The sequence below is a fragment of the Aythya ferina genome, assembly GCF_964211825.1.
Source record: "Aythya ferina genome assembly, chromosome: 4".
Taxonomy (NCBI): domain Eukaryota; kingdom Metazoa; phylum Chordata; class Aves; order Anseriformes; family Anatidae; genus Aythya; species Aythya ferina.
This window is the reverse complement of record NC_140300.1, coordinates 72,396,565-72,414,570: the sequence shown is the minus strand read 5'-3', so window position 1 is coordinate 72,414,570 and position 18,006 is coordinate 72,396,565. Positions and strand designations below refer to the sequence as shown.

General features: G+C 44.6%; 2 protein-coding genes across 2 annotated transcripts; both read right to left on the bottom strand.

Annotated features, from left to right (window-relative positions):
- Window positions 1-463: 463 nt before the first annotated feature.
- On the bottom strand, window positions 464-4,495 carry OSTC (oligosaccharyltransferase complex non-catalytic subunit). The gene is made up of 4 exons (XM_084517242.1): window positions 4,092-4,495; window positions 3,642-3,735; window positions 2,114-2,311; window positions 464-1,111 (listed from the first exon to the last, which is right to left on the bottom strand). The coding sequence occupies exons 1-4, from the start codon at window positions 4,228-4,230 to the stop codon at window positions 1,093-1,095; spliced, it is 450 nt and encodes a 149-aa protein (XP_084373368.1). The 5' UTR covers window positions 4,231-4,495; the 3' UTR covers window positions 464-1,092.
- Window positions 4,496-5,188: 693 nt separating this feature from the next.
- On the bottom strand, window positions 5,189-8,371 carry RPL34 (ribosomal protein L34). The gene is made up of 5 exons (XM_084517243.1): window positions 8,320-8,371; window positions 7,942-8,016; window positions 7,743-7,842; window positions 6,894-6,997; window positions 5,189-5,315 (listed from the first exon to the last, which is right to left on the bottom strand). The coding sequence occupies exons 2-5, from the start codon at window positions 8,004-8,006 to the stop codon at window positions 5,231-5,233; spliced, it is 354 nt and encodes a 117-aa protein (XP_084373369.1). The 5' UTR covers window positions 8,007-8,016; window positions 8,320-8,371; the 3' UTR covers window positions 5,189-5,230.
- Between the last annotated feature and the right edge of the window lie 9,635 nt (window positions 8,372-18,006).

Below are 18,006 nucleotides of genomic sequence, written 5' to 3'. Positions count from 1 at the left end.
TTTGATTAGTATACGAACAGTAATACTTACAATTAATGGAATAAAAGAAACACCTCACTGACAATTATTATACAGACAAAAATGGTGCTTCAAACACATGTGGCTTGCAGACAAGACATTTATGGAGATTTAGAAGGATCTTTTCCACCTTCAGAACACAATACATTTTAATGAAGTACAATGGTAATATTCCATCTTTTAAATGACGACCAAAAAAAAGTTGGAGCCATGTCTCTCAAACAACGAAGCAACAGCTCACTTGATTACTGATAATAGCATATCATTTAGATACAGTACAAGTTCACAGAAAACATGAGGTCTCTTGTCCCTGGTATTAAAAGAAATCATTACCCAACAGTGAAAAACTAAGCAGAAATGCGTCATTGTATAGTAAGGCATCTCAAACCATGGATGCAGAGTAGGCCATGCATACTCAAGAAAAAGCTTCAGAAAATGCATGAAATTCAGATTTGTAGAAAATAAGTTTTATTTGGCTCTGTTCGTACATTTTTTCAAAAACAAATGCACATTCATACAGTTTGCCTCTCCCGGTGCACATACGGATTTGCTCATATAGAGCCATTAGTAAGAAGGCAAAAGGTGTCTCTGAAAGCATTTCAGACACATTAATTCGGACTGTAAAGTATCCAAACTTATTTACTTTCTAATGATAACTTGGAAAGAAATGTTTCAGGTGTTTCTTCTCCAATTGACACATGTAACCCTCCTGCACAGGGAAGAGGGGACAGACCTTGCAATAACGAACTGTCAAACCAATGGCTAATTCTCATTTCAGGGTACAGCTACAGACAGGTTCTCTATTTCACACCAAGTCAGATTAAAAAAAAATATAGGTAACTTTCTCTTTGCAGAAGCTCTAGAACAGCAATGATAAAACACCGTTTTAAAACTATAAATCAGCCATTGGTATTAAAAGTTTGTTTGCAGAGAGAGCACGCCTTCCTCACTTGCTTCTCATGTTTAGGTCTCTTTCCTGTTGATAGTGACAATGGAATTTGTTTCTTGCTGCTTCTTAAACACTTCATGAAGAGGAGTAAATTCAGCTTGGGCTTTCATACGTTGCAAGAGGTACTAACCCATCAAGTAGCCCCTGCAGAATAAAATTAAATTAGGAAAAAAGTTAGCAAACAGGCAGCACCTCCTCAAAAAGGAAGAGACTTACAGAAACTTCCCTGAAGTCTTTTGTCTTTAAAGAATTTAAGAAAGAGAACCGTTAAGACATACATGAATGAAACAAGAAAACATAGAATAAATCCCTACCCAGCTGCCTACTGCCAGGGAATCCCTGGTGCATTATGAAACAACACTTCTACTGCACTGCAAAGGTTAAACAAACATTTGAGAAAGGAGCAATGACTGACATAACTAAGTCAACACCCCAAAGAGCTACTCCAGAAATTAACTGTCGGTACCTCCAAACTGCTGGCTTCAGCTGTTCTAGATGAAACAGATGGAGCAAGAAAGAAGAAATGCAAATTGAAAATCCCATGTTTAGTTATAACAGAGCCTCAAAGCTGTGTTATTTTTCGTACTTTGTGAGTTAGGTGTATTGAAATGTCACACACGTTGTATGCTTCAGTGTTATGTTGAGTCTTCCAGCAACGACAAAATAAAAGACACATCATCCTTACTTTAGGACACCTTTGGATGTTTCTAAACGCCCATAACTCCTGCCATCGGCTCTTCGAGTTATGACCTTTGCCATATATTGCCGGTATAAATGACTCATTTGTCTTCCTGGAAGTTCCTCGATACATCCTTTTTCTCCAAAGCCCTGCCTTGAAATTACTTTCACCTATCCAGCACATAATCAGCCTACCTTAAAACATATTACTACTCAGAATCACTAATCGTATTGTCTGACTTAACAGATCCGTCATCGTTCTGAACCACAGCACAATCTTAGAGCAGTCAGCTCCAAAAGCTTCATTCAAGATAGCTTGTTCCACAAAAGCACTGAAGAAAAGTAACTCATAGCCAAGCTGCAGATGTTCAGCATACCTGGTTTTATTTTCTGTTACTCTTAAATTTAATACAGGCACACGCAAATCATAAAAAGGAAGAAAAGCAGAAAGAGTTTTAGGTCACTTACGGTAATTTCATCCTCATGAAAACTCTGGCCATGAAGAAGCTCAAAAGCACGCTGACAAATCCGATGAAGAGCAGGAGAAACCTGTTCAGCTTGGGGATATTTGGCGCATTGGATCGATCCAGAATTATGAATCCTAAACCACCCATCGTGAAGAGGAAGCTAGATGCAAGCCCTTCCATAATATATTGTCCATTTACTCTACAGGACCAACAAACGAGGGGGTGGGGGAAGAAAGGGAAGAAGAAAGAGTTAGAGGTTATTCAAAGAAAACTATTTACATTTCAAAATTCAGCTACTCAACCTTCTTTAGCTGCACAAATACACAAAATGATTAACTTTGATGGCTGACCTTCCAAATTTACTTTATGTTAGGAACTTATGTTATGCAGTTACATTAAATTGTAATTTAAATTGTAATTTATCTCCTGGACTGACAGCCTGCAAGGTGACCAGACGAGCATACCAGTGGTTTTATATGCAACAGGGTATATTCATGGATACGATATGAACTCATCAGTTTTCAGAAAGATCTACCCCAAACATAGCACCAGTTGTCACAGATGACTCAAGGCGTGGAACCGTGACCCTGGGGCCACTGGGTTTTCTGAATCTTATTTCCACCCTGACGCTGATGCAGCAGTGCCCAAATTCACATCCTGGTACAAATCCCCCTCCAAGCACTGTGTCACCTCATGAAGCACCTTGGCAGCTTCCAGCACACAGCAGGAGTGTTTCTTGCCTGCAGCATGGTTGGCTCCTCACTCACCGGGCCTGTACACAGACTGTGAGCTCTCACAGAGCTCAGAAAGCAGCCAATTCCATCTTCTTTCATGCTGCTTTCACTGAATTGCACCTAATTGCTACCCAGCTCCCCGCAGCACTGCTCCAGGTACCCTGCAGCAGCCCCACCCTGCCTGAGTCACGAACCACGTCCAGTCCAAGTCCAAGTTTATCGGTGAGGTGTGTATAAATTTATATATACATTGGTATGTACGTTCTGAGGGCTTACAGAACGTTTTTGGTATTTTATAAGAAAAAATCCACATTCCCGTGTTTAAACATACGGACACAAAACCAAATCAAGAAGTTACAACTATAGATTTAATACTTAGAGCAATTCTTGACTGAGCAGTCTGCAGCTCATCTTCAGCAGCAGACACAAACAGACCCAGGGAAGGAACCATTGTGTATTTGTAACCCTCAGCTACAGGAGTCCCAATTACACAAGAAGCTGAAAGGCCAGACCTTAAATTTTCCCCAACACTACTTACGTTGCCGTGAAACATCCTACAAAACACAGCCAAATACACCTGCACCCATCACCAACCTCAACAGCACAGGGGCTGCAATAGAGCAAAGCACCACCAGCTCAAAGCATCCAGCCCCAAGGGCTTGGGAAGGGCTTGGTTATCTGCTCCCCTTGATTCCAGGTGTTTTTAATTTTTAATTTGTAGACCCAGGGCAGGCACGGGGTGGGTCCTGCAGTCCCCAGGAGGGGCACGGACCCCTGTCCCTGCCCCTGCCCTACCTGTAGGCCAGGAAGGCCACCGGCCGCTGGTGCCCGTGCTCGTCCGTCATCGACCCCACGCTGGGCGGCTCCACGATCACGTCGTAGATGATCCCTGTGGGGGAAACGAGGCACGGAAATGGGGTCAGATGGCCAAAAATCGGGGAAGAAATGGTGAAATGCCACAGGAACGGCGGCGAGGTGCCCGGAGAGGCCAGGAGAGGGGGGTTGGGGGGGTTTGAGGCGGATTTTAGGGGGTTTGGGGGGATTTTAGGGGGGGTTAGGGGGGGGTTGGGAGGACTTTAGGGGGGATTTTAGGGTGTTTTGGGGGGGTTTAGGGGGCTTTAGGAGGTTTTAGGGGGGATTTTAGGGTGTTTTGGGGAGGTTTAGGAGGTTTTAGGGGGGATTTTAGGGTGTTTTGGGGAGGTTTAGGAGGGTTTGGGGGGATTTTAGGGGGTTTAGGCGCCGCACCTCCGGTGATGAGGAAGTAGGAGACCACCACGAGCGCGTACACCGTCATGGCCGAGGGCATGTGCACCCATCCCGGCCGCTTGAGCTTGATGTTGGGGCACTCGAGCACGGCGAAGGGCAGCCGGAACAGCGCCTCCATGCCGCCGGCACCCAAAATGGCGGCGCCCAGCGCGGCGCCGCGGAAAAGGCGGCCGGCGGCTGCATCCTGGCAGGGGAAAAATAGAAGAGACGAGAATTTTTAAAAAATCACTTCGAAGATTAAAGCGAAATCACCCCAAACTTTGAGAAATAATTGAAAATAATTAGAATTTTTTTTCTCCAGCCGGAAGCACAGCACTCCCCTGGGGGATAGCCGCGCGTTTTATGCCCCTGCCAGGACCCTCCAGCGGCGACGTGTCGGTGCTGGGTAACGGAGGGGGGAGCTCGGGGGGCGGGGCCACGGGAGGTCCCGCCCCCAGGTGGGTGGTTGTGAATGGGAGGCCACGCCCCCCTTCGGTGGGCGGGGCCGGCGCGCGGGAGTATGAATGAATGAATGAATGAGCGAGCCGGGGGGGGGTGCTCATTAATTAGCGCCCTGCCCTCCGCGCCGCTCCCCTGCGCACACCAGGGGCGTTGCGGGAATAAAGAGGCATGAAGGAACCTAAACGCGGCTCTTCGAGGGTAAAACGCCCGGGATGGAGCCAAGGAGGCAGCGCCTACAGGCTCGGGTTGTCCCCGGGTAGCTACAGCCGCCTGTAGCACGAAGCAGGGAACCCAAATTCCCACCTCCCACGGGGCTCCTGGCACATCGGTGATCAGCAACAGACCCAAAATAGCTCTGTGCAACTCAAAACACCACAGCCTGGATCGCCCAGCTCTTGGAGGCAGAGGTTTGCCACCCCTGCAGCCCTGCTCGCACTGTGCCAGCAGCTGCTGACCCAGGAGGCGCCTCGCAGGGCAAGGGAATGGAGCTGGAGCTCCCTCCCCAATCCAGAGGGGGCTGTGTGCGGTGTGGCTGGTGCAGCACCTGCTCTGAGAATCCTATTCTGCACTTCACAAGCTGTGAGAAGCTCCCGCTAGCCTCCACGAGCGCATGGACTGACTGACAGGACAGCAGGAAAGTGGAACTCTCATTTATTGGGCAGAAAATACAAATCGATTCACTTGGACTTTTGGCTCTGTGCTTGTGCCTTCAACACTTTCACCACGATCTTCTGCTCCTCGATAAGGAAAGCTCGCTTGATCCTGGAAAGGAAAAACACCACCGTGAGGACAGCTGTCCAATTAAGCAAGTATACAAGAACAAGGAAGTTGCAGTTAGTTTTGCTGCCTGCAGTACTTCATGGTACTCCACTTCACATAAAGGAGCTGTCTGTGTTCCTGCCAGCATCACAATACAGTGGCACCAATAAATGTAGAGGTTTGGGAAGAAGGCTTCATGTGCTTGCAAATTCAGGGTTAGTGGCTTGTAGGCAGATAGAAGTATCAACCCAGTGGCTAACCAGTAGGAAAGTGACTACCTTAAGGTAAAAAGCAAAGCTCCTCTCTGGCAAATTAATTTTACAGTTCTTAAAATAAGGGAACTGACCAGCTGCTCACACCAATTCTTTCTTGCAACTACAGAAAAATGTATATGGGTTCAGTTATCAGAACAAGAGCCGCCCTCTCAGGATTACCGCTTCTTTGTGCATCAACAAAAAAAAAAACTCTGGCAGGTCTAATCATATCTAAATACAATTACTTCTTGAACAGATAAGGGGCCACTACACAGAGATACACGACAGTACTCATACATCAGCAGCCTGTTTGATGAGTGAGCCAATCCACACACATATACCATAAAAGCTCTCCTGTTTCAAAACAGGACAATGCTGCCCCGTATGCATGATATTTATGGCTGTTTCTAGAGCACGCAAAGCCTACCAGCAATGCTCAGACACAGGAGAGAGACCTGCCAATTACAGGGAACGAACTGACTGTATTTTTGTTTCGTTTTAGGCAGTAACATACACTCATGTACAAAAAAAATGACCTACCAAGCTCAGAATATTTGGGAAAGCACCGAGGAAAAAATGTCTTTTACACAGAGTATTGCTCAAGATTTGCAGTTGTAACAATCAGTCTTCAGTGCCACTTGATGTGATTTAGCTTGGACCACAGAAGCCAAAAAAAAACAAGATGCTGGAAAGACGTGCACTACAGATGAAAAACTGGCACTAGACTGCTGGCTCTGGAGATCTGCTTTGATGACCATTCACAAAGATGCCACATTCTTTGTAATACATGTCAGTGCTCACACTTCTCAAGGAATTATACAGATGTGCAGCTGTTACAGAATAAAATTCAATTCAAGGAGACCTACCAAAGGTCATCTTTAAGCTTAATTACATATTAGATGCTTAATATGCTAACAATTATTACCACTAAATCCCAAAACACCACAGAAGTCTAAAGTTGATTTTTCACTACTATCTTTGCACAAGCCAAAACAGGAAGCAAAGAAGAAAAGCCTTTATTCTTGAGGGAAGAACACAAAACTGCAGAAGGAACAGGATGTTTAGCACCTACACACCAGTACAGCTTGAAACCACACAGAACAAACTATCCACAGAGGAGTTCCGAACACATTAATTAACCAGCTCAAACCCTGGGGGAGAATTGAACACCTTACTGCTAGTATGTCCCATGTTTACCCTCTCCATTTTTCTACACTGAGATCAGAAAAGAGTTTCTAGCACTTTGGCTTACACTAGGAAGACACGGTAAGATGCAGGACACAGATGAAGTCACCTCAAGAACAAAGTTATCCCGCTGGGAGCTCACCTGTCGCGGACACACTTAGCACACATGGAACCGCCATAGGCTCTGCTGACATGCTTCTTCGTTTTTGACAGCCGCATGAGAACTTTAGGGCGCACAGCACGGACCTGCAGAAAGCACAAATCAGAAGCGTATCATAAGATAGCAGGCCCCAGTTTTGGGTAACAGCCGCACTGAGAAAATTCATTTGTACGGTTTGTTTTTAAAGAGCAGCAACACCTCCAGTTAGCTATTCTACATGCAAAAAGTGACCAAAGCCACAGGGCATTATACAAGCCATCCTCAGCACTCCAGAACTGAGCTTTTTCATTCCACCAGACAGGTTTGCCAATATACTCATAATTAAAAACTGCTTATTAACGAGGATCATCTTCCCAAGTGTAGAAACTGACTGAAAGTAAGACTTGAGCACTCTGATCACTGGTGAAAACAACATTAAACCCGACATACATTTCTGAAGATAACAGCCTATTAAGAAAAAGTTAGTTTTTTCTAAAAATTATAGTCAATTTATGTTTTTGAAAGTGTATTTAAGAGGTCCAATTCTGATTTTTAAACCTGTTACAGATTCATCTACGGCTGCCTTGAAAAATTTCAGTCAATTATGAGTTAACTTATAGAACAATTTTAGATAATACCAGTGAGAATTACAAGCATTAAAAAAGAAAGCACTTGTTCCTTAAACTCTCAAAGCTTGTTTTACCAGCTGTGCTTTACAACATTCAGATGACCATATTTTAAAGAAGGATGTTCTTGAATCCAACAAGAAACAGGCATCTTCCTTGATAAAGTCGTTTGCATTTAAAACAGTAAAAGCTGTCAAGATCTTATGCTGGAAACCTCAAGACTTACACCACGAAGTCTTCCTGGGCATACACCGCATGCTGACTTTGGTGCCTTCCCTACTTTCTTGGTGTACAGGTAAACAATCCTGTTCCCGGGCGTTCGGGACCTAAACGCAGCAGAAAAAGCAGTCTGTTAAGGAAAGGATCAAGATTTAAGAATTGTTTTTCTTAAAGGAGAATTTCCTTAGCAGCTAGGCCTTACTTACAGCCTGGTCTTGTTGGAAGCTGTGTTGTAGGACAACCTACGGCGGTAGGTCAGGCGCTGCACCATTTTTCACACCCTAATTAAGGAAAAACAGATGGGGTTGAGAGTTCTGCCTCAAACTGACGTGACGAGGGCTGAGGCTGAGGCGAGGCCTCACCCTGCGCGGCCTCAGGCCTGAGGCCTCCCCTCCCTGAGGGCCCGGCGAGCGCTGCGCCACCCACCCCCGGGCACCGGCACCGACCCCCGGGCACCGACTGCGACCCCCAGACCCCGACCCCGACCCCGACACCCAGGACCCCCCCCGGGCGCCGCCGCGCCTCAGATGGCGGCGGATGGCGGCGGCGGAGGGAGGGAGGCCGCGCAGCCCCCGCCGCCATACCTGGCGCCGCCCGAGCCGGAAGAGGAGGCGGAAGCGGAAGCGGCGGGGTTGAAATAGCGGCGCTGTTTCGTACCGGAAGTGCTCTCCACCAGGCCGCCATGTTGTACGGAGGTGGAGGGTGCTGCCTGGCTGGGCGCCGCCATGTTGTACGGAGAGGGCGGCGCCATGTTGTAGGGCGAGCAGGATCATCCTTCCGTCCATCCATCCATCCATCCGTCTATCTATCCATTTATCAATTTATTTATTAATTTTTTTTTTTTTTTTTTCAAAGCATCAGCATCTTTCCTCTGTAACACGGCTTTGGGAGCGGTGCTCACACACAAACCTCGCACGTATAGGGCCCTGCTCCCAGTACAACCCATACCCCCCTCCCCCACCACCATCCCCGGGCACCACAGGGCAGGACTCACATTTTTCCCTCTTTTTGCCCCAAAGTGGTGTCTGACGCACAGCAGTGCCCACATCCAGCCACTTTCCCGTTCAGAGACCACAGGCACCACCACTGTGCCAGCCAAGCAAACCAGGCAGCTATCGGGGTCTCCTCCAGGTGCACCCCACAGGCTCGTACCCCATCAGGGACCCACACCTAAAATATGTGGGCTATGGACACCCCGATAGCTGCCTTGGCTCTGCTTCCAGGCAGCAGCGTGCACTTGGAAACCTTTGATGTGCACTCCTGGCCTTATTTACGGATTTGTGACTGCCAGTTCATTGTGCGGCGTCCTCCTTGTTTTCCATCTGTAATTATTATTTTGGTTAATTATTGACTCTTTTCAAGTGCAAATTATGGACATCGGGCTTTTTCTAATTCATGAGAGAGGAGAAAATGTCTGTGAACTAGATTTTAGGGTATACTTAAAATAAGAGTGTATTTCAGGCAACAAGAAAATTTCAGAGCAATTAGAGTATTTAATGTGAACTTTCTAGGCCCCAGACCCTGAGGGGAATAAGAAAGCCAATTAAATGAGATTAAATAATCGTGCCTAAATATAAAAGTGTAACAGAATCCAATTGTTAAAAGAACAACACTATTAAATTATGATGGAACAGTTTAGTTTAGCTGTTGCAAGCACAACAGGTTACTATTTTATTTCCAAACAACAATATCGGTATTTTTTGAGCTTGCCCAGTTTGGGCCCTAAACTGGATTGTGTGGATTTTAGGAGCTGCCAGTTAAATCCAGTGGCTCACTGCTGCTGATGCTCTGGCCTAGTTTTTCAAACATTCTCACTTTATTTTGTAAGAACAGAGCTGTCAGGCAAGTGGCTTGCGAGAACATCTAGAAATGTTAGCTTTATGACAACTGGTTTAGTGTGGTCTGATGTAGGGATAATATTTGAAGCAAGAGCTCACTAAGCCTGTTTTGAATGGATTAGTGGTAGACAAGTGAGTCTCATGTTCTCTGCTATTCCTACCTCTCCATAGGACTGAACCGTTTCTTTGGGGAGTAGAGGTTTTTTCCATGTCCAACACATCTCACTGACCCTTCCTGCACTTCCTTCTTTCCATGAATACAACAAAGGGGATGGAGTAGCAAATGCACAACCTGCCAACTTGGAAAAGCATCAGTGGCAGCCGATAAAGAGCATTTTTTCCCTGCTAGGATATCAGTGGAAGCATAGGGCCTGAGGACGTGGTCTTTTGCCTTAAGATTTGAGGTTGGTTTCCAGGGTGTATTTGCTTATAGTCAGCACAAAACTGTAAAGCTCTTTTTTTCTAGCCATAGATGACTAGAAAGATAACCACCTTTGGTGGCAGATGAGCCATGTGTGGCATTTTGCATAGGCCAGCCAGTTGTTGCCTTGTTCTTCTTCTCAAAGAAGATTGCTTTGTTCATGGTTTAAGACCATTTATTGATCTGTCAACCATTCTTACTTTCTTTTTCACACAGTCCTCTCCATACCTTTCTTTCTTCTAAAAATCCCTACCGATGTACACAGCCATTCTCTCACACTCCTGGAAAAGTCCATTCCAGTAAAAGCACTAGTGCCAAAATGGGTAAGGCTTGATGAGCCTGGCTGGATCCCTGGAAAGCCTCGTCCTGCACTTTCCCAGCCCTCCTGCCTCACTTCCAGGGATCTCCCAAGCCCCCCTAGGACTCGGCTGCTCCACCAGCCTCTCCCTGTGGGTCCTTACACTGCAGTAGCCTCTGCAGTCCTAGGGGGTGTGCAGGCACATAAGCTTCAACTAAAACATAAGTGTTTTCACTTTTATTCACTTCTGTTCTGTCTGTGTCTAGTCTATGTCGTACTGACCTAGACTGGCAACTTCTAAAAGATATGGGAAGGAAAGCAAGCCGGTGTGCAAGCACATACTGGGTACCAAAGAGAGAAAAATAGTGGTGGCTGAGAGAGGTACTGCTCCTGTGAAGCCTCAGCCACAGTACATGTCTATGAACAGCAGTAGGTATGTCTTTCAGAAATGCCTCACTTAAATCAAAATCCAACCTCGTGTGCTGCTCAGATACAAACAGCAGGATTAGGTCCTTAAATGGGAAAAGAGAGCAAGAAACCTTGCAAACATACAAGGAACTGACTGGAAGAGCACAAAGAGGAAGTGGTCCCGCATCCATTGTCTCTCTGGAGCCTTTTTCTTTCCCTAAAAATCACGTTCCTTTTCCTTGTTAACTACGTGGCACGTGTCACAATCTGATTATATTCATTTACATCAATGTAACCTTTCACAACAGGACCTGTGCAAATTACATTACAAGAGACTGTAGTTCATTTCCATTTCAGTGGAGCTTGTTAAACAAGCAAAATTATTTTGTAGCAAAGGGAAAAACAATTTAGTGGAATGCACTTCCTAGCATAGGAAGTACATAACATCGTATTTGGGTTGAAACTTTTTCTGTCAGAAATGTCATAACCCCGTAAGAAAGAGAATTAAAATCCCGTTATTTTAATTTACATCTAGCCACGAGATAAGTAAAGTTATCATTGAAATTCTAATTAAATAGGATGATTGACTAAGGTAGGACATCAAAGAAGAGAAGTGAATATGATAAGTCAAAGTCTTATTAATTAGTCCGCGTGGAAGAAATTCCAGGGACGTCAAGCTGAGGCTGCTGCAAGGAGAAAAAAAGCAGACAAGAAAATGTGTGTTTCTTTGAAGTTAGGAACTGAGATAGTGATGGAGGTAATTGTGTCTGACTGGATCCAGTAATGAAGAGCCGTAAATCAGACCTAGGAATCGGAGGAAAGATTCCAGTAACGAATGTGGCTGCCCCCCTGCTGCGAAGAAACAGAATGCAGAGCTGACTAATTGACCCAGTCTATCTCCCAGTAGCTCTCTGTTATTATTTATTAATTTTTAATTTCTGAATTATTTACGTTCTGGGAAATTATTTTTGACAGCCTGTTAGGCGTGCCAAAGTTAATGGAGGATGAAAGGACCGGTACTAGAATTAGCAGGGATGTAGTCACAGGCTACTGAATTTAATGATTTTGGAAGGGAAAATTGATTTCACACAGCGTGTCACTTTACACTACTTTAGGGATACACCAGCTATTTGATTAATTGAGGAATAACCAACTCAAAGCATATTTGAAGTGTAAATGAATCACAGTGCTCAGCTGTTTATTTTTCCCCTTTTCTGATGAGAACACCGAGTTTGCTTAAAGTTGCTGATTAAAACCAATACAGGTAGGCCCCGTGCTCACACCTGCTTACTTTCTCTTCGCCATCTGGAGGAGACATGTAATCCTCCATTTCACTGGGGATGGAGCTCGTCCTTCCCACACAAAGCCTAATTAAATAGGCTTTGGGCTCGTTCCCCCTCCCCCTGCAGAAGCTGTTTAAGAGGGAGCACGGCACCGAGCCTGTGGGCAGAGAGCGTGGCTGAGACGTGGGTTCTCTGTGGTGGCTTTTCGTAGGTGCACCTCATCTAGTCCCTGAGACGAGATAGCAATCCCTGGCTTATGACATTTCCCCTGTAGATCCTTCTGGTGCAGCAGTTTTATGCTGGTCCACCCATCAATCGTACGGAGTAGTGGTAAAATAAAGGAGCTCTGTGGAGCTCTTCCAGGCTGCACTTCATCCCCGGTGTCAAACGCAAGCTCAATCCTGTCTGCTGCTCACATCTAAGCCTTCTGGCCATCCAGGCATCCAGGCCACAGAGGCAGTCTTTTCCCAGCGACGCGTACAGTGCTACAGGCAGCTCACATCTCCAGAAAGATTCCTGCTGGAAGTGGCTCCCAGGTTGCTCAAGACGAGCACATCTCTGCTTTGGTGGTCACAAATAAACCACTTAATTGGCGGCGTAATCAGCCATGTGGACACTGACTCTGGTTACCTTCATCTTGGATGTCCGGACTCTAGTGTCATCTTGCACCTCTTCAAAACCTCCCAAACACATAAACTGGTTACCTAAGTGTTAGCCCTAAAGGGCCTAAGACCAATTTTCCCCACTTTAAAAGGACAGTACTCCCTCAGGACATGTTACTCCCTCAGAAAATCTCAAGGCTTTTGTTGAGAGAATTAGCACATCATTTTTTCCTTGCAAAAGTATCAGGAAAGTTGTAAACACCAAATACAAGGAGTAGCTGCTACGTTTCACCGCACTATTGAGTCAAGAAATGACTCAAAACTGTCTGCCATAAATTGAAATGGACCCCATGAGCATGTGAGGAAGATGTAGGCTAGACCCCACTTCTAGTCCAATGAACGACAAAGCTCCTCTGAATTCACTGGGACCAAACCACTGAGTGAGAATTATTGGGTTAAGCGCCAAAAGGATTTGGCATTTTGGACATTTTGCTTTGTTTCTTAAAATCGGAAGAACTCGCTATCATTGCAAATGTTCACAGTACTGGGGTGAGGGGAGAAGTAAAGAGTAACAAGTCAGTCATGCATCATCATATCTTTAAAATACATATCTGTGTTTGTCATTGAAAGATAGATGAAGATGTACAGGAAGGTTTTGCTGCTTAGGTTCTCTAAAGGGCTTATAATTCATTTGAACATCTCCCTAGGTTGTTTTTCTGAGCACTTCAGACACTGGGAACCTTTCTTTGAGATGTTTCACTGACAGGACCGTGCAAGGCTAGCCTGGGTTTTTCTGTAACCCTTTGGATTATACCAGTGGCAATTAACCATGCAAGGAGGATCAGCTAAACCACGGTGTTAAGGGAGATGTGTGACCTGTGGCCTCTGCTCCAGGGATTGCTACTTGATTTTTTTTTTTCTTTTTTTTTTTTTTTCTTTTTTTTTTAGTGTCTGCAGTCTGGACTAGCTCCTAGAACAAAAGCCTGAATCAAAAAAACTGCTTTTTTTTTGGTTATTGATAAAACAGCCCAAAATATACCTTTCGAATCAGCCTTTTCTGTTTGTAAAATATTGTATCACTGAAACTTCTCTCACTACCATGCAATCCTGAAGAGTTCAATTCACTGATGGTAGAACTGTGCCTCCCAAATTTAATAATAATAATAATAATAATAATAATAATAATAATAATAATAATAATGGTAATAATAATAATAACAACAACAACAACAACGTTTTATTTATTTAAGCATTGAATTAAGAACCAGTGAGTCATATCTTCACATGGTACAGGACCATTGGACACTTCATGCTACTTGAAGAACTGCCGCAGTTTTAAAACAGTCCATCAAAACTCTAATAGTTTCTACAGAACGTGTAGGAATTAGCTCTAAAATATTTACATTCAACAAACGTAACTAAGTATTTGGATGAAGATGGTTTAGCTTGCTCTGCTGTTGTATATTGGAATGAATCCATCACAGAGCTGGCTTCTCCCTGTTTCAATATTAAAACAAAAGGGGTATGCTTTCAGTGCAGCACCCTGGGAATTCAGCTCATAAGTCCAATTAACAACAACTAATTCCCCATACTGCATATTTACCCCTAAGAGTTGGCTAGATGTAATAAGTCATGCATTTTGCATTTAAGCTTCTAAAGCCCAGAGGATAACAAAAATCTATCCTGATCACTTTTTATTTTCATCACATGAAGAAAGAAGAAAGCATCCTCCCTTCCCCCTTCAGTCAGGCATATGAATGTTACGGCACTAAGCCTGCGAAAGAAGTCATCTACTGCCTTCTCCCCATTGCTCCATACCCTACTTATCCATAAATACCTCCTTCCAGAAGAAGGAAGGCAACAGAATCCCTCTGGACTGCAAATGGCAATGACCACGCTAAAAATTAGGCGGATTCTTTCCATGATTAGAATGATCTCCTGCAACTCAATTTTGCGTACAATTTAAATCAGATTTGAACCAAACCCTCTCAAGGTGAAAGCCGAGCATGTCGCTGCACACTGCAACTGCAAAAGGGAGTGATGGGGAGAAAGAGAGAGACCATATGTGTGCCTGAGGCTGCGGATGTTCTTAGCTGGGTACAGCCGAAATTGTACCGTAGAAATCAGGGGCACGTTAAAATATCTGCCTATGGCTGGATGCCCTTTTACAGGCAGTTACCAGAAACAACTACGGTCTATGGGCACCTTATAGATCTGTATTTATGAAGTTTTGCAACGAAGGAATAATGCCATACAGCACAAGATCTTCATGGTTGAAAGGAATTTGGAAGGAAGTGGGTTGAGGAGAAACAGCAGGGCATATTAAAACATAAAGCATGTTTCACTGCTTGGTAGCAACACAAAATGTGAGGCTGGGCTAAAAGAAGTGCCTGGATCGATGCTTGGTAGCTGTGCCTGCAGAGCAGCAGGTTATCTAGCGTACAGAAAGCAGCCTACAAAATATTTCTGCAACATTGTACTTTGCTGTGCATGGCAAAAGCCCAGAAGGTGTTATTTTTTTCATGAAGCTGTGGTGAACTTGGCTTATGCCTGGGATCAGACGGGCTGCTTCTTACGTGGGATGCTGAGCGGCATGTTCACAGATTTGAGGCCAAATTTCCAGAGCAGCTCCCAGGCAGATTTCCAAGTGCTCAGCTTCCAAGCTCCAAGCCAGGCTTTCCACAGGTCCAGAAAGCAGAATGACTGAATGGGAGCTGAGCTCTTCTGAACATCCCAGACTAGCTGGCTGATTTCCCTCTTAGCTGCTATGCCTGTGACAGAAGTTCAGACAGCCGAGTGCAGCGTTTCTGACACACTCAGATGTGAATTTTAGTACCTGTCTGTACAGCACTGCCACTTGCGAAGAAATGTGTTGGCTGTGTCTTGCTCTCAGGGAGATTTTAGATCATTCTGCACCCTTTTCCCCGTAAGCAACAAAATGAGCAAAGGTCTCAGGCATTGATCCTGAAGCAGGGCATTGAGCAGAGCAGCACAATACCTACGTTTGTGTAACACCTCGTGGTCAACTTGCCACTCACTGGAAAGCAGCAGCAGACTGCAGCACTAATGATCCCTTCCCTTTTAAAGCCTCTAGACTTTATGTGCTTTGAGGAGATTGAAGATAAGCATTAAATTTTGATTAAAGGGACACTGCCAACTGATATTAAGCTTAGAACTTAGGGGTTTGTAACAGGCAGGTGTAGGTGGATAGGAGCTTGTGGTTGGGGTGTAAATACTGCTTTGTGACAGGGAAAAGCTTTGAGCTGGGAAGAGAAGGCATCAAAAATTAACTTGATTACAAACAAAAGCTACATGGTCCAGTCTAGTTTTCCTGCTGACGGGGAAAGAAATGCAGATGGGAGATACCATATCATTTCCCAAATTTATTACAGCTCATCAGCTAAGTCTGGTGCATGAGAAGTTCTTTTGTGTGTTTGTTTGCTTGTGAATGTGTCTTTAGAAATGATACAGAGCCATAGCAAAGTCCTATTTCAGAAAACTGGCTAGGGACTAGAGTGAGAGGTTACCAAAGGTAACCAAAGCTGCACCTAGGAAATGCCTTTGCATCTGCTTTTCCTTTACAGGAACACACCTAGAAGACCAAGCTATCTCGCATTCAACATATGGCCCACAGCAGCTGACCAGGGAGTCGCTAATTCCTTTCAATGATCATGGAGATTTTCCTGCAACTCATTTTGCCCATGATGGGAGCCAGATCAAAACCGAATTTTCCGAGGGGAGGGCCTGAGCTACAGCACCTCACTATAACTTGAATGTACACTAGCCCTATACAGAAGGTATTGCACAGGGAAGTTCATTCTCAGAGAAATGATGGGAATGTGAACCCAGATCTTACTGATAAAGCCCAGCTCCCTGAACAGAGCTACGCTGATTTATAACAGCCAAAGGTCTGACCCCACATCCAAGCAAACACAAGCTGCAGCCCCAGAAATCTTCTGCTACGAAACTGTAGCTAAGGTTACTCTTGGCTATACCAAAAATTGTGTTTCTGCAGCAGGTTTCTCTACTACCTCTGCAGTATTCATTCAAACAAGCCTTTCAAGGGAACAGGGCAAGGAAATAAAAGTGAAAAGCAACAATGGCCTTGATTTTCTTTTTGTTGTTCCCAGAGCACAGAGGAGCAAAGCAGACCTCCGATAGCCAGCCCTGCAGCTTCAGATACATTTGGGTGCGATGCCAAAACCCCCTCCCAGGGTCTGTGCAGCAGGTGAGAGGTGCTTGCCAGAGCTACAGGGTTAAGTATGCATTATATGGAAGAGGAAGAATTAAATAAGGCCGTGCTGCTACACCGAAGATGCTGGAGTGCAGAAGAGCGCTGGAACACAAATTGAAAACTACTTGTTAAACATGGTTAATTTGTTCTTCTTCCAGAGTGTAAAATGGCTTCAAACACTTCTAAACTAGGTCATTTGACTGCTCAGGAAAGACATGGTGCTAGGCAGCTGTCTTCAGCAACAAGTTTATTGGAGAGTTTGATTGCATCCCAAAAGCATGCTAGATATTTCTGACCATATCAAAGAAAACTCAACTATATTATCAAGGCACACTAATGAGGTGGTTTGTTTAATTGAAATACTTTACGTTTCCATGTAGTACAGCATGAAAAAATCATTATTTTCATTAGATGAGCTACTCGTTAGCTGAAAATCTAAGTTACAAAATATCACAGTGTGAGATAATAAATACATTGTAAAATGCATTAAATCCAGGTTATTAAAAGGAGCTTCTATTTAAAATATATAGCCCTGTACTTTGAGCATACTTCCTAGTACTAGGAGTCAGGTTTGGTTCTTTGCAAAATACAGCCCAACCCAGAGGACCTCGTTGTTCTCTCACTGAAATCCCTGTCAATCCCCTGACCCTTTACAGCTTGGATAAATGATATGATTATTCTGTGGCATGCTTCTGTCAAAATAATTTTTGCTTGTAGCAGCTAGAAGTTCTGGGACTTACCCAAAGGGTCTGATCTTGGCTTTGAATTCATCACTGCTCCGTTTGATGCAATCATTAACAGCAAATCAAGAAGTACTTTATAGTCTGATTTATTTTTTTTAGGGGCAGATTTTCACCTACAAGTGTGAAGTCTTGGAGAATTTGTGAGTTTCCTCTAAGAGCATGCATCTTCAGCACTTGTCAGTCTTTTGAGAGAATTGTTTTGAGAAATGTACTGATCTCCTCAAGAGGTGGCAGCTGGAGTCCGTGAGGAGTTTGGGTGAGAAGGGAAAAATGTCTGGAAGGGACTTCTGGAGGTCATCCAGTCCAACTCCCCTTCTCCACACAGGGTCAGCTGGAGATGGCTGCCCAGAACCAGGTCCAGTTGGGTTTTGAGGATCTCCAAGGATGGAGACTGCACAACCTCTCCGAGCAACCCGTTCCAGTGTTTAACCACCCTCACAATAA